We start from the raw sequence: 13,114 nt of genomic DNA on the forward strand, positions 1-13,114 counted from the left end.
CAGGGGAGACATTCATATTTTGCTGAATGACCTGCTAGAACAAGATAGACAGATCAATTTTTTTTTTTACTTGTTAGGTACAATATCGTATTAATACTACTTTCCATTTTTTCCTTAGGTTCACACACTCACACACTTGTGTTGTAGTTCTTTTCTTCACACCAACATCCTGCTGCTTGTTGATGGTATTAATAACACCCCCGGCAGGAGGCTGTGCCCCCTGGGGTCTGGGCTATCGGAATAATTATTGAATGACATTAGGGTTGTTCTGTAAATTACTTTGTGACCCAGGAATTCAGCAGGTTACCGCTATAACTCAGGCTCTCGCAGTTGATTGCACTCACCTCCTGCTGCCCTGACATTTATTAGTCTAGTTTGCCTAGCAAGCACTGGCTTCATCTGTTGGGAGGAAAGTCGGGAGCCTCTGCTATCCTCCAGCATGACCTGGGAGGGCCTGGCCCTTTTTAATGGCCTCATTTGCAGTGATAGAGCCTTGAGTCTCCACAAGGAAATTATATCCTTCGCTTCCTCTCCTGTCCTCTCTGGCACACAGTGAAATGTTACAGGGCAGTTGGAGAGCCCAGTTTGTGAGGCTGGACACATCTGCGGGCTGCAAGGGGGGAGAAGAAGCTAATTCCTTTCCTTCTGGAGGAGGAACATGATTTTTCCCCATGCATGCTCACACATATATGCATATTTCATGGAGGAGAACCTACCATTCTCCCCTCGGACCAAAGGAACAGGACTCACATCACCAGAGCCTGCCTCAGCCAAGGAGCTAAGGGCAGACAGTGGATCTGTGAGATGTTTGGAGGAACACCAAGGGGCTTTAGACACTGCAAGAAGTTGGGTTGCTTCCTATCAGACTGATGCACGTGCAGGTGTGGAAACAGAGCTCTGGGTGTTCAGGAAAGCCCAGTGTTGGAAATAGTGACGCACTGAACTGTGCCTGCCATCACTCCTGATGACTCCTCAGCATCTGCCCAGATGTACTGGATAGCTTCCCTGGGAATGCTGAGCACCACTTAAGATTAGGTCAATGATATAACATTAAAATGATATCACTGAAGAAAAACAGTCAAGACCTCTTTGGTCTTATTCTGGTCCAAAATTCCTACTTACTAAATGCTTATATAATACCTGTGATGAAACACTGGAGATCTGGTGCATAGTTCTCTCAGATTCGTTCGATCCTATGAACCACCCTCCAAAAGAAATCCCTTGCTCTTTGTATGGAGGCAGCCCAGACCACTCCTCTTCCTCATTCCAGTTGCTTGGACAGTGATTAACTGTTAGACCTGTCCCATAGTTTCTTTTGGAAATTACTGGGTTCTGTTTTCATTGCAGCAAGGAAGCTGTGGGGACTGAGCATCACTTCTAAAGCTCAGAGCAGCATACGTGTTTCCTCTCTTGTCCTGGCAGCTGCTCAGAGCTCAGACACAGAATCCATGGCAAAATTGATATGGGGATGCAGACAGCAAGAAGGTGGTCAGGAAAGATATCAGCTTTTCAATGCTGCAAAAACTAAAGAGAACAAGTGCTTTCAAAAACTAGTCGAAGCACGTCTTCTATAACAGAGACAAAAGAAAAGCTGCGTTGTTCTCAGGTTTCAAGTTCTTTGGCATTTCTTAGTCTTGCAGATGACGCCAAGTTAAAGGGAAGTGTTGATACACTCAAGAAAGGATGGCCATTCAGACAGATGGGCTGAAAGAAAGAGACAAGAACCTCATGGAGTTCAATGAGAGCACACACAAAGTCCTGTCCCTTTGGAAACTAAAGACTCATTATGGTGTCAGGCTGGGCACTGACAACCTGTGGAGCAGCTCTGTGGAAAAGGTCTTAGGGGTCCTGTTGCACATGAAAGAGGGCATGAGCCAGCTCTGTGTCCTAGCAGCAAAGATCAAGAGCCTCCTGGGCCATATGAAGAGGAGCAGAACCAGGAGATCCAGTGAAGGGATCATCTCCCTTTAACTGGTGCTTGGTGGCCAAAAATCAAACACCACAGCCAGTTTGGGGCCTCCCAGTAGAAGTTGTTGATGAACTGGAGCAAGTTCAGTGGAGAACCACTGAGATGGCTGGGTCTAGAACGCTTGACCTGTGAGGAGAGGATGGGGGGACCTGGACTCATTCAGCCTGGAAAAGGAACAGCTTTGGGGATACCTAACAGAAGCCTCCAGTGCCTACAGCGCTGATCGAGAAGACACAAAGGACTCTTCATAATGGTGGATGGTGGGAGGATAAAAACACATGTAAACTTAAACAAGGGGTTCAGAACTAGATGCAAAACCTTTCCATCATATGGACAGATGAGCAAGATGCTCAGAGAGGCTGTGCAGACTCCAGCCTTGGAGATTTTCTGGACTCAAATGGATAAATCACTGAGCATCTTGGTCTGACCTATAACTGACCCTGCCTTGAGCAGAAGGGTGGACCAGATACCTACTGAGGTCCCTTCAACCTGAACTATGATTACTGATTGTACAGCAATGTGCTGGGAAGATGTCAAGGCCTCATTTGTACAAATTGCTTTTCTCTCCTTACAAAAACTCAGTTTGATACAATCTGGGACCAGTTTTCAGGTTGTGCACTAAGTTCCCAAATACATTCTTTCCACAGCAGAGCACCCAATGCCAACTCGACAGCTGAGGTAGCCAGAGAAGCACCTAGAACTATAACGGAGTGCCTGTCTCTGTGAAGAAGACACACTGACATTGGGGTACCTCTTTTCTCTTTGTTGTTCTACTGGGTGGTGAGAGGAGATAATGTGTTTCATTCCAACTGGGAAGGCAATAGCTCCATATAATTTTCCTCCTGATGTGCTGTTTTGAGAATGCTTAGATAACAAATAACAAAATGCAACTTATTTGTCTCTGCTATAAAGCCAAATCCATGTGCTAAAGAGTCCCAGAGCCACCACTTTGTTAAACTCTTCTACCTATCTTGCCAACTGTTGCTGACAACAGGATTTCCTAATGTTTCTAAGAACTATGCATCCACATGGACATGCAGAAATCAAAGATTCACAAGCATAGACCTATGAACAGCACAGGTACCAGCTGGGGTCAAGCTGTGTCTGCATCCCACGGCACCACCCCTTGGTGCCATCCTCCCCGTCCAAGCACAGCTGTGTTCACTCCTGCTCAGGTATCACCCTGCAATAACTTGTCAACAGATCTAAACCTTTCCAAGGGCTTAATGTGGAAAACAGGACCTTTGGAGAATTTCCTAAAGCCATGGATCCACGTGGGAAGGACTGCTCACGCAAAGCACAAAACCAGACAGGGTCTTGTCATCCAAGTAACTGTGGACAACTTCACTTTGTGCTCAGAAAGGAGAAAGAGTTGCTGTATTTCACGTTGCAGGGAATGTGGTTTTGCAGGAGGGCAAAAAGGAGGACCCTCTATTCAGGTGGCAGTCAAAGGGAGCAGAGAGTGCTCAGCCGCCTGTCGGAATTGGCCCTGTATTGGTTACACCCCCAGCTATTTGAGGTAAAACTTGGCCTCTCAAAGCTCTCTCCTGCGCCTTTGTATTCTCTAGAAGGTGAAGCGTAAGGGTATAAAAAGCTGCAAACAAGTTCCTACCTCTGGAGACCAGGCATTTACTCTAAGAAAGAAAGACCAATTGCTTCCCAGAGCATTGTCCACCCACATTAGAGAAAGGATTAAGCAGATACATTCAGCTATTCTAACAGATTTTCTTTAAACCTTGAATACGTCTCTCACACTTGGTAAGATAATCACATTAGTTTTGTCATTAAAAGATCCCTTTTATAGAAAGTACCTAAACCGCTTAAACCACCCAGAGAGGTCGCATACATTAGAAAACAACAAGACAAACGGAAGGGATTTGCTATTCCCAGTCTCAGTGTTTCGCTGCCCCTACTTTCTAAACTGGGGGATGGAACGAAAAGATTTTGCAAATCACCAGTGGAGGGAAAAGTCCCAGAGAGCTGGGCAGCCCCCACCCGCCCTGGGGAGCCCTCACTCCCCACTGAGGAAACACTTGGGCATAGCACTGAGGACTATGGAAAATATATTTTTCCATATGGGGAGGCCCACAGGTTACACCTGAAGCACCCCTGGTCTGAAAATCTGGCACCCAAGACCCAACTGATAAGCAACAGCTGATGTAACTTATTACTGCCTTGGAGAGCACAACTATAAGGTGCTCCATGCTAAAGGAGCACGTTCTCCCTCTTTCCCGCTGTGGGCATTGCTCTTTCTGTATCACACCCCAGGACTACAGGGACCACCATCACAGGGCTGCAGAGCGGACAAAGCAGGTCCCCAACTCAGCAATGCCCAGGGTAGCAATGAAATTAGCTTTCAGCAATCTAACTAATGTTGTAAAGCAATTTCTTCATTGGACATGTATTATTGAAAGGATATAGAGAAGGAAACTGCCCTAAAGCATGTGGATCAAATAATTTCAGATTTGCTGGTAAAATAAGTTGGGCTGGGAGGAAAAAAAAAAAGAAAGGCTGACTTGGAGCTGCAACACTGATGTTCGTGCAGCTGGAAGCAGTGCTGTGAAATAGAGGAATCAAAATAATATAGGAGCACAAGTCTACTCAGACCAGTAGAAGCTGCAATGCTCAGCATCTTTACATGATAAAACCAGAATTTTTTAACAACAAAAGGGGAAAATTGAAAAGCACTTAAGCACTGTGAATTTACCCCAGATATCGTCCTTGGTTCATATCTTTTGCCATTGTTTCACTGCTCAGGTAACACCAGGTAACACATTCTCTCTTAACCTGCACTGCCAAAACAGACCATTTCAGTTTTTTTTAAGAGAGACAGTCTTAAAAAAGCTGGATTTGCAAAGTCATTTTTGTAAGACCAAGGTATTGGTTTAAAAATAGACAAAGAGGTTAGATTATTAAAAATCTCAAAAAACCCTAGAGGCTGCAATAGTAACACCCAGTAATATGCTAAACATCTACACCAGTGGCACTATCACAGCAAATGACAGAGACAGAAGTGGAATGGAATTCAAACAAACCCTCCAAAGGTTCATTTATATATTTTTCCTATGAAGTAAAAATCATATATGCATGGTTTCAACTCCAGAATTATTTCTATTTTAGGGAGCAGCAGCCTGTTTCAGGAAGATGAGACAAATGCGTTACTTGCTCAGCTCTGCAAGGACCTATTTTGTTATTCCAGCAGCACTCACCATGGTCTTTTAGTACATTCCTTCAAGCTGGTTATGTCTGTGAGTGCAAGTATCATCGGGTCGCAAGTATGAAGAGCTTCAGGCATATTTTAAGCTTACATGACCATAAAAATCTTTCATTTTTCCTCTAAACACAGGGTTTCATGAATGCATGCCCCTAGTTACAGTATAACAATGATATTCTGAATCAACACTGGAGAGTGAAAAATGGAGGCTTGGAGTATAGAATCTCCTGTGCTCTTTCATCCCATGTTTAGTGCTTTCATAGTGTCCTACTGACTGTCAGAAAGGCACAGTGATTCCACCATTAGTCCTGCAAGGAGCTAAAATATCTGAGTATCTACGTGCAGTCTTTAATATACAGAAAACTCTTTAGGTTATTCATGATTCCTTAGAGACTAGACTTACAACAGCTAAATACCCTTTTTAAGAGCAGAGGTGAAAAAAAAATCCCTTTACTTAAAGCATACTGACACTTGTCTGCAACATCCTTTGTGGGTAGACAGCATGGGAGACAAAACTCAATTCTCATTTTTCCTGTAATTTAGAATCCATGCTCCAGGAGGGACTTTCCTTTCTATACTCCTCTTTGTCGATGCAATATTTCATCATCTTCAAAATTAAAATTACCTTATAAACAAAGTGAGTTGAAGAACATATTTAGCTCTCTCCCTAGACTCTACAGCCGTAGCCCTGCCCTATTAACACTTTGGGCTGCATAGCTCAATTATACCTCTCCTTGCCAGGTCAGAGGGCATTACAGATCTGTCCTGACAACCTTCCTCATCATGGATATGTAGGAAGTCCGTTTGCTTGGGATTGAAATAAGCTTTCAAAGTGAAAGTGGACTTTTCCCCATTGTAGGTAGCTTGATTGCATTCACTGTGGTCACCTATGGAGAACAACCAGCTCATACACCTGCTCCTCCTCACACAGCCAAACCTCTGAAGTGAGAAACCACCGAAGGAGTGCAGAGCCTCACCACCTGTCATCCTGACTGCCACTCCTGATTTCCATAACTAGTTTTCCTCCTGCTCCAACAGTCAAGTGCAAAGAAGACAATGTCACTGGCAGAACTCTGAATCTGCCAAAGGATAAAAATCTATGTCTTTGCAAAACAAAATCCAGTTCCAGATACTCCATATTCCATTATTCTAACACATTTTTATTGACACAAACTGCAGGTTCATCAGTAAGATTCATGCTTGGGGGAAAGCATTCATTCTTTTTCCTTCTGCATTTTCCCCAGTGAGTGGGAAACATACAGTTTTAAATTCCAATAATTTCTGACTTACATAAGCCTGAGATGAAGTATGGTCCATCATCATATAACTGGAAAGACAAATCAACCGTTTGCCATGGCCCAACTTGTTCTTACCTGTATGAAACACACAGGAGAGCCAACATTTAGCTGAAGTAGCCAAACCACAAATCTTGGTAGCATTCAGGGATGTGTACATGGATTTTAAGATGAAGTCTGAATGTTTGAGATAAATAAGACCTAAAATTTCAACTACTCAGTTTGATGGGAAAAAAAGTAAAAAGTAGGATCAATTAAAAATAACATAAAAACAAGTCACCTAATTTATAAGCTGGTCCAAGCAGTAAGAACCTGATCCAAAGGGCACCTAAATCAGTCTCACAGACAGAAACGGAATGGAATAGTAAGATTATTTTAAAAAACACAAATAAACAAAAAAACCATAACCTATTTTTTGTTTTAAATGTCATTTCGCAAAACTAAAAGTTGAAAAATTGCATGTTGTTTTAAGTGTTACTGAAGGTAACTTTTTGGCTTATGAAAGGAATGAAAAGAGAAAGAAGAGAGGAATGAAATTCTAAATTACTTATGCTGCTTGAAACTAAAAAGTATTTTCCAAAAAACAAAGCAGCAGCTATTTCCTGAGATGGTAAGTTCACTAGCGGGGAAGAGAGAAGACACAAGCTGATTAACAATATAGAGTTAATTTGTTCACAGCCCCATGCATGAATATCCCCACGTCTTTATCAATATAACATGAAAACGCTTATCCCAAAATCTGCACTTGGAGTAGCACTCTGAGCAATTCATGGGAACAGTTGGACCAGGCTCTTGCTTGCTAAATTAAATAATTTCTGATCCCCAAATTTATATTTACTTTTACCAGTTTCCTTCCCTGGCTTGCAGTAAACTAGGACATCAATTAACATGTCAGAAGATACAATAGTATTTCTACAAACTTCACTATAATGCACTTAATTAAAAAACCAATAATTTTTATTAGTTTCAAAAAAGATCAAGGACATCATGTTACTATAAAGTCCATGAGTGAGAGAATATTTGAAGTAAAAACTGGAACTACTGGAAAAGCAATCACCAACAGCTTTCAGGCAAATCCTGCATAGTTCTTCCTTCACCCCTGTGCTTCTTCTCTGGTCTTGTTCTCTATAGTTTTTCTAAGTAATTACCTTGCTCGAAAGCATGAGAGGTTCAGATTGCAGAGTCTGAACATAAATTACATGTTTAACACAAGACAAGGAAAAAGATGTTGTGTTGAAAAGAAGATACACAGGAGTGTTTGAAAAGATAAAAATTCAGTGTTGGGTTCGCTTTGTTCACAGAGGATAGGAAGAGACTGGAAACAGAAAAGGCCACCTGGTGTCTTAGGAAAATACTCAACTATCAGGCATATCATCAAAGCTGAGAAAACTTTTCAACAGAAATGGAATTTTAAGAGTTTGGGGACACGAAGCCTAGCCTGAGTCATTCTAAAATGGAGTTGTCCTTTAAACTGCAAAGAATCCTTTCTGAAGAAGGGCTGCAGTGTGAATGAAGCCAAAGCTGGAAAATGAGGGGACTGCCCCAGCCATTTATTAATGTCAAATATGCTGTCTCATGAATCAGGGCAGTTTGTCTGGTTTGGAATCCTTACAGAAAGCCCAGTGCACCTGGCTTGGTGAGCTCAGCATCAGGCTTTAGGCTGATCCAAGGGGATAGCTGCATTCTGTGTTTTCAATAGTTTGTCCAGCAAACAATTTTTTTTTAGAAAGGCTTTTATTGAAGAGCCATCAGCAAACAGATCATGTAGAATGTGAACAATACACAGAATGAGGGGGAGGGAGGAACCCACACAAGGCACAGCCCCAATTATTTGTCACTTCATAAGATCTAGCCAGCACAAGTGTCACATTTGCTCTTCAAGAGAATAGCTTCAAAAGCTTCCTGATTTAAAAAGCTAAGTGTTTCTGGGGGAGACACACATATACACACATACAAAATATACTCAGTTTTCTTTGGCAACCATCATCGCAGTGACAGATCTTTCAGCATTAGGACAAATAGCAAAGGAAAAAATAAAACCCTGATGCAGATTGTGCATGATCAGCCATTTATCAGCAGAGTGAGTCTGGGCCCAGCCCTGACCATTCAGTACAGCACAGAATACAAAAGCCACCTGATTAATAAGCCACAAGAAAACTAAGGAGAAAAAAATTTATATATTTATTTCTATTCCTGAACTGATTCCAAAGGGCAAGGGCTGTTTAGTTTCCTTACAAACAGCACAGCCAGCTTCCCCATGACTTCCCTGCCTCTCCACTGAACATCACAGTAAGATGTAATTTCTGTTCCTTCATTATCTCCACCAGCCTAGGATGTCTGGAATTCAATCCCACTGGAGGTAGCAGGAGTTTCATCAACAGCACTGCCATTTAATCCACTGTACATACTGGCAGTTAGAACAATCACTCAGCTCAGTGAGGAGCAAGGCATCAAGCCTAGAACAGGAACCTGTTACTACATGGTAAAGTACAGCATTTGAGAAGAGCAGAAGAGGAAAGCAAGGCAGAGCAGGCAGCTTAATCCATGAACTTGGACTGAAGTTTATCATCCGAGAATGCTCTCCATCCCTCTGCCGCCTGCTTCTCTCATGGGCACAAGCAATGGTGAGCACTGCAATGCAGGTGAGGAAGCAGGAGGGAAACACTCAAATGACCGCATTGTAAGGCCTGGTCCTACTCGCAGCAAAGCCAATAGAGGTATGATAGCCACAGTTGTTGCAGTACGACTTCAGTGACTGTGCCTGGCCTCTTCAATCCATTGCTTCATGTGGTAGATTTCCAAGGCTCGAGCTTGCTGTACAGATTTGGGGTCCAAAGGGTTACGGCTGCGTAGGTCCAGGTGATGGGCTCCCTCTGGGATCACAACCGCCACAAGGGAATTGGTGATGTTCTGGGTCACCCCACCTGCAGACCACGGGTCCAGGTCCCCATTACTATAAGGAAAGAGTATTTCATCAGGATACATGTGCACGGCAGTCAGCAGTGAAGCTGCAGCTTCACATCAACATATCCACCCAACTTTCAACTAGTTTTGCATATGTAGCAACAGAAACAGACCTCAGCCTTGTCTCAATGTCTTGTGCCCACCCCTCTGCTGAGAGGAGCCTTCTTGACAGAGGTATGGAGCTATCAGCATCTTAAGCTAGGCTACACTTCTCAATTATCTGGTAATTCAGATAATAATCTATAACAATGCCAAAGCCTCTGGAAATAAATCTGCTGCCACCCATAATTGTCATAAAAGGTTCACGTTCCCCTGTAAACAAGACATCTCCAAATTCTCAAATCAAAGCACTTCACTTTCCTTCTTCACAGTCTGCCATAAACAAATAACCTACTGAACCTCTTTAGAGCTGAACTTTCAGGAAGTTCTACATTTGCTGTCTCAGCTGGGTGCCAGCCTGGTTTTGCAAAGAAATGCTTGGACAGTCCATTAGTCCACTTATTTCTAAAAATAACCATATTAAAATGAAGCTTTTATCTCTCAAAAAACTGTCTAAAATGACTCTTCCTCTGTAACAGGACAATTTAATGCCATTTACTCCCCCTCCTCCCTCACCCCAAATCATTTGAAAGGATTCCTTGCACTATAGATATGGCTCCAAATAATAGAGCCTAGAGCAAGTCAATAGCTCAGCTGGGGAGAGAATTTTCCATCTCTCATTCCTAGCATTGGACTTGATCCAATAATCCCTACTACATTTTATTTTCCTTTACTGCAATGCTCTTCCCACACATGGTCCATCTTTCTGCACAAAGAAAACAACACCCATATATTTGTGGAACTATGCAAATCTAGATCTGTTCCTCACTCAGAGCACTGGACCTGTCCACAAAAGGAAATGTCACAGATGGGCTATGGTATACAAGGGTAAACTTCTAGATGGATCTAAGAAATTAAAATATCCTTGGACATTAAGAGATATGCAGCTAGAAAAATACCACAATGGCAGCATAAAAAAAAAAAACACAAAAAACCACCAAAAATAAAAACCCCAAAAAAACCCCACAAGAAAAATAAGGAGTAAAAAAAGAGGTTTTTAGAAATAACTAAGAGTAAAAACTTGATGGGGTCTGAACTAATACTTTACTTGTTTTACACTGAAAAAAACCCCAAGTATCTTGAGTCTCTGTAGTTCTTTACTTCCAGTGATTCTAAATATGACTTCAGACAAGAGAAACATTTTGTATCTGCAAAACAAAAAGCATAAAGAGCTGCCCAATAAACCAAATGCATTGGATTTAAAAGGTCACCTGAATCAGCAGAGCACCTTGGCAACAGGGGGATGAGTTGCTGAGAGACCCATGATGTACGTGAACTTGGATCTTTTGGTCCTAGTCATGTGGAAACTAAGCATGCCACAAGGAAACAACACAGCCTCTGCTTTTCTGCAAGATGCTGGCTGTGTCCTCTGCCAAATGATGGCACTAGAGGCACTGACGCAGTTTGGCAAGTGAGACTTGCTGAGAGGAGGGGGGATGGAGGGCTCACCACAAAATTGTAAGTCTTAACAGTTTCTACAGAATAACATAATTCAGTACCAACTAGAATGAATTACTTATGTGTTATAACTAAGCATGCGTGTAAGTACTCAGTTGCCCATCTCACGAGACAGGAATTTCCCAATGTAAACCAAAGAAGTAAAAGAAGAGAAAGAATAAAAAAGTCAGCAATTCCCTTCTAGCAGTGGCCAGGTAAGTAGGACTTTAGAAAAAACAAACAAACAAACAAAACTAATGAAAAATATGAGCATTCTAGTCCTGTTTTCAATTGCTATACTTCTTTCACAGCATACATAGGGTTCTGCCTATCTCACAGCAATCCCTTTCCTATATTCTCTTCAGTCTCCTTAGACCTCCAGCCCTGCTGCCCAGAACAAGAAGTTTTACACAATCTTAGCAGCACTGTGTGTGCATCCTTTTTAAACATGCCAGCTCTCCCCAACTGCCATATTTCCTTTTATTAACTTTTCTCTCTCTCCTTTTCTCTTTAGTCTGGCATAGTTGTACCTTCTCTTCATTGCCACCAATTTCCTCCTTTTGTGCTAACTATTCTCCCTTCTTTACAGAACTCCAGTACCTCTCAAAACAGAGCCTTCACTTTTGGCGTCTCCCTGTGCAGAACTGGGTAGGTGGGTGCCCTAACTCAGAAGGACGTATACAACCTAGGTGTGATCCATCCAGACTGAAAAATATCCATTTTTAGATTGTGCACACCAAATTTTGTACTGTCTGATATAACCTGGGCTGATTTTGACTACCATAGTACGCTGATGATGAGACACTACAAATGCTACAGGCTCTTTGCCACTGCATTCATGAACAGTGGTAAAATGTCACTTCCCACCACTGCACAGCACTTCCATACCAAGTACACAGCACGTACCAGTAAGAGGAGTGAAAATTACTGGAAAAGAAAGGGGAAACAGTGTTCTGAAAACCCCAATTTTCTCAAACAAGTTTTAATAAAGATGTGCTGCCTAGGACAGGCAAGCAACACCTGTGCACAGCCTAAACCACTCACACACTACATACCTCCAGGAAGGTAGCAAAGTAGCAATGGAGTTTCCTGCATTAATACCATACAGTCCATTCAAGACTGAGTCTGCAGAGTGAGGTACTGCTCGCAGAGGGAGAAGCAGCAACACCAGTTTAAGCATTCTGGCCAAATCCCACTGCATCTGGATAAATCCACCCTACAGTAGTTCTCTTCAGATGTAGTATTTTTCCTTTCCTGTGCCACACTGTTGTGCAAGTTGCCTGTCACTTGACACACAGTCCTTTTCAGCCCACAGGGAGCCACATCCCAGATAAACACTGGGATATTTTTTGTAAAGCACTCTTCAGTGTTTGAGGATAAAAGGCTCTTATATAAAATGCACAGTGTTGACAATGTATTTGTTTGAAGAGAAACATCCCAGCTTGAGATCCAAAAGCTTTGTGTGTACAGCACTAACTTCTACATTCATTTGGTTGCTTTCAGGCTTTTCTCATTTCCAGCTCCTTCAGCTGGCATAAATTCTTAAACACTTAGATTTGTTTGCTTGTCTATCGCTTACGAAGCAGATTTCTACTGTACAGAGCTGTGAGGCCTTGGAAATAAGCAACACTCCACAGAAATTAAGTTAAACCAACAAACTCCTTTTATTTAATAAGTTTTCCAAAAGAGGGTGGGATTTCTCACTCCAGAGCAGATATTCTGCTAGGACAGAAAGAGCAAGAAGCATATAAGAGGAAAGCAACAGGCCTTTGGAGCCAAACAGACCAATGTTAAGAGCTGCAATCCAGAAAATAACCTCTAATTTAAGTGAGAACTTCATACTGTTAAAATGCACACCTATCTACCAAGTCCAAAAGACTAATTCTGATCTTGTTTTATAGAAGTGGCAGGGTTTTTTATGAGAAGGCCTTGCACAATTTTAACCAGAGCACAGAGAAATATATATTCAGGAACTTCCCACAGTGGGCAATTGGTACAGCAAGCCCGGACTCCTGAAGCACAGGCCTCAATAGGTGTACTGAACACCTCCCTACGACATAAGCGCCTGATGAACAGACAGCACTCATCTGCATCACCACACAGCAGAAGTACAACTACATGAACCTTCCTTTAAAG

At 42.3% G+C, this 13,114-nt stretch overlaps 1 protein-coding gene across 2 annotated transcripts in view; it reads right to left on the reverse strand.

The window, feature by feature from the left end:
• Window positions 1–13,114, reverse strand: part of PRCP (prolylcarboxypeptidase) — a 42,937-nt gene that overhangs the window by 5,678 nt on the left and 24,145 nt on the right. Inside the window, exon 9 of one of the 2 annotated variants that reach the window (XM_027677481.1) lies at window positions 8,205–9,431. The exons of the other annotated variant lie outside the window; for it this stretch is intronic. Within the exon in view, the coding sequence (XP_027533282.1) occupies window positions 9,227–9,431 (205 nt within the window). The 3' untranslated portion in view covers window positions 8,205–9,226. Of the gene's footprint in view, window positions 1–8,204; window positions 9,432–13,114 lie in introns of those variants that run through there. 2 annotated transcript variants of the gene reach the window in all.

This window comes from Neopelma chrysocephalum, unplaced genomic scaffold, assembly GCF_003984885.1.
Source record: "Neopelma chrysocephalum unplaced genomic scaffold, ASM398488v2 Primary Assembly neopelma1_43, whole genome shotgun sequence".
Taxonomy (NCBI): domain Eukaryota; kingdom Metazoa; phylum Chordata; class Aves; order Passeriformes; family Pipridae; genus Neopelma; species Neopelma chrysocephalum.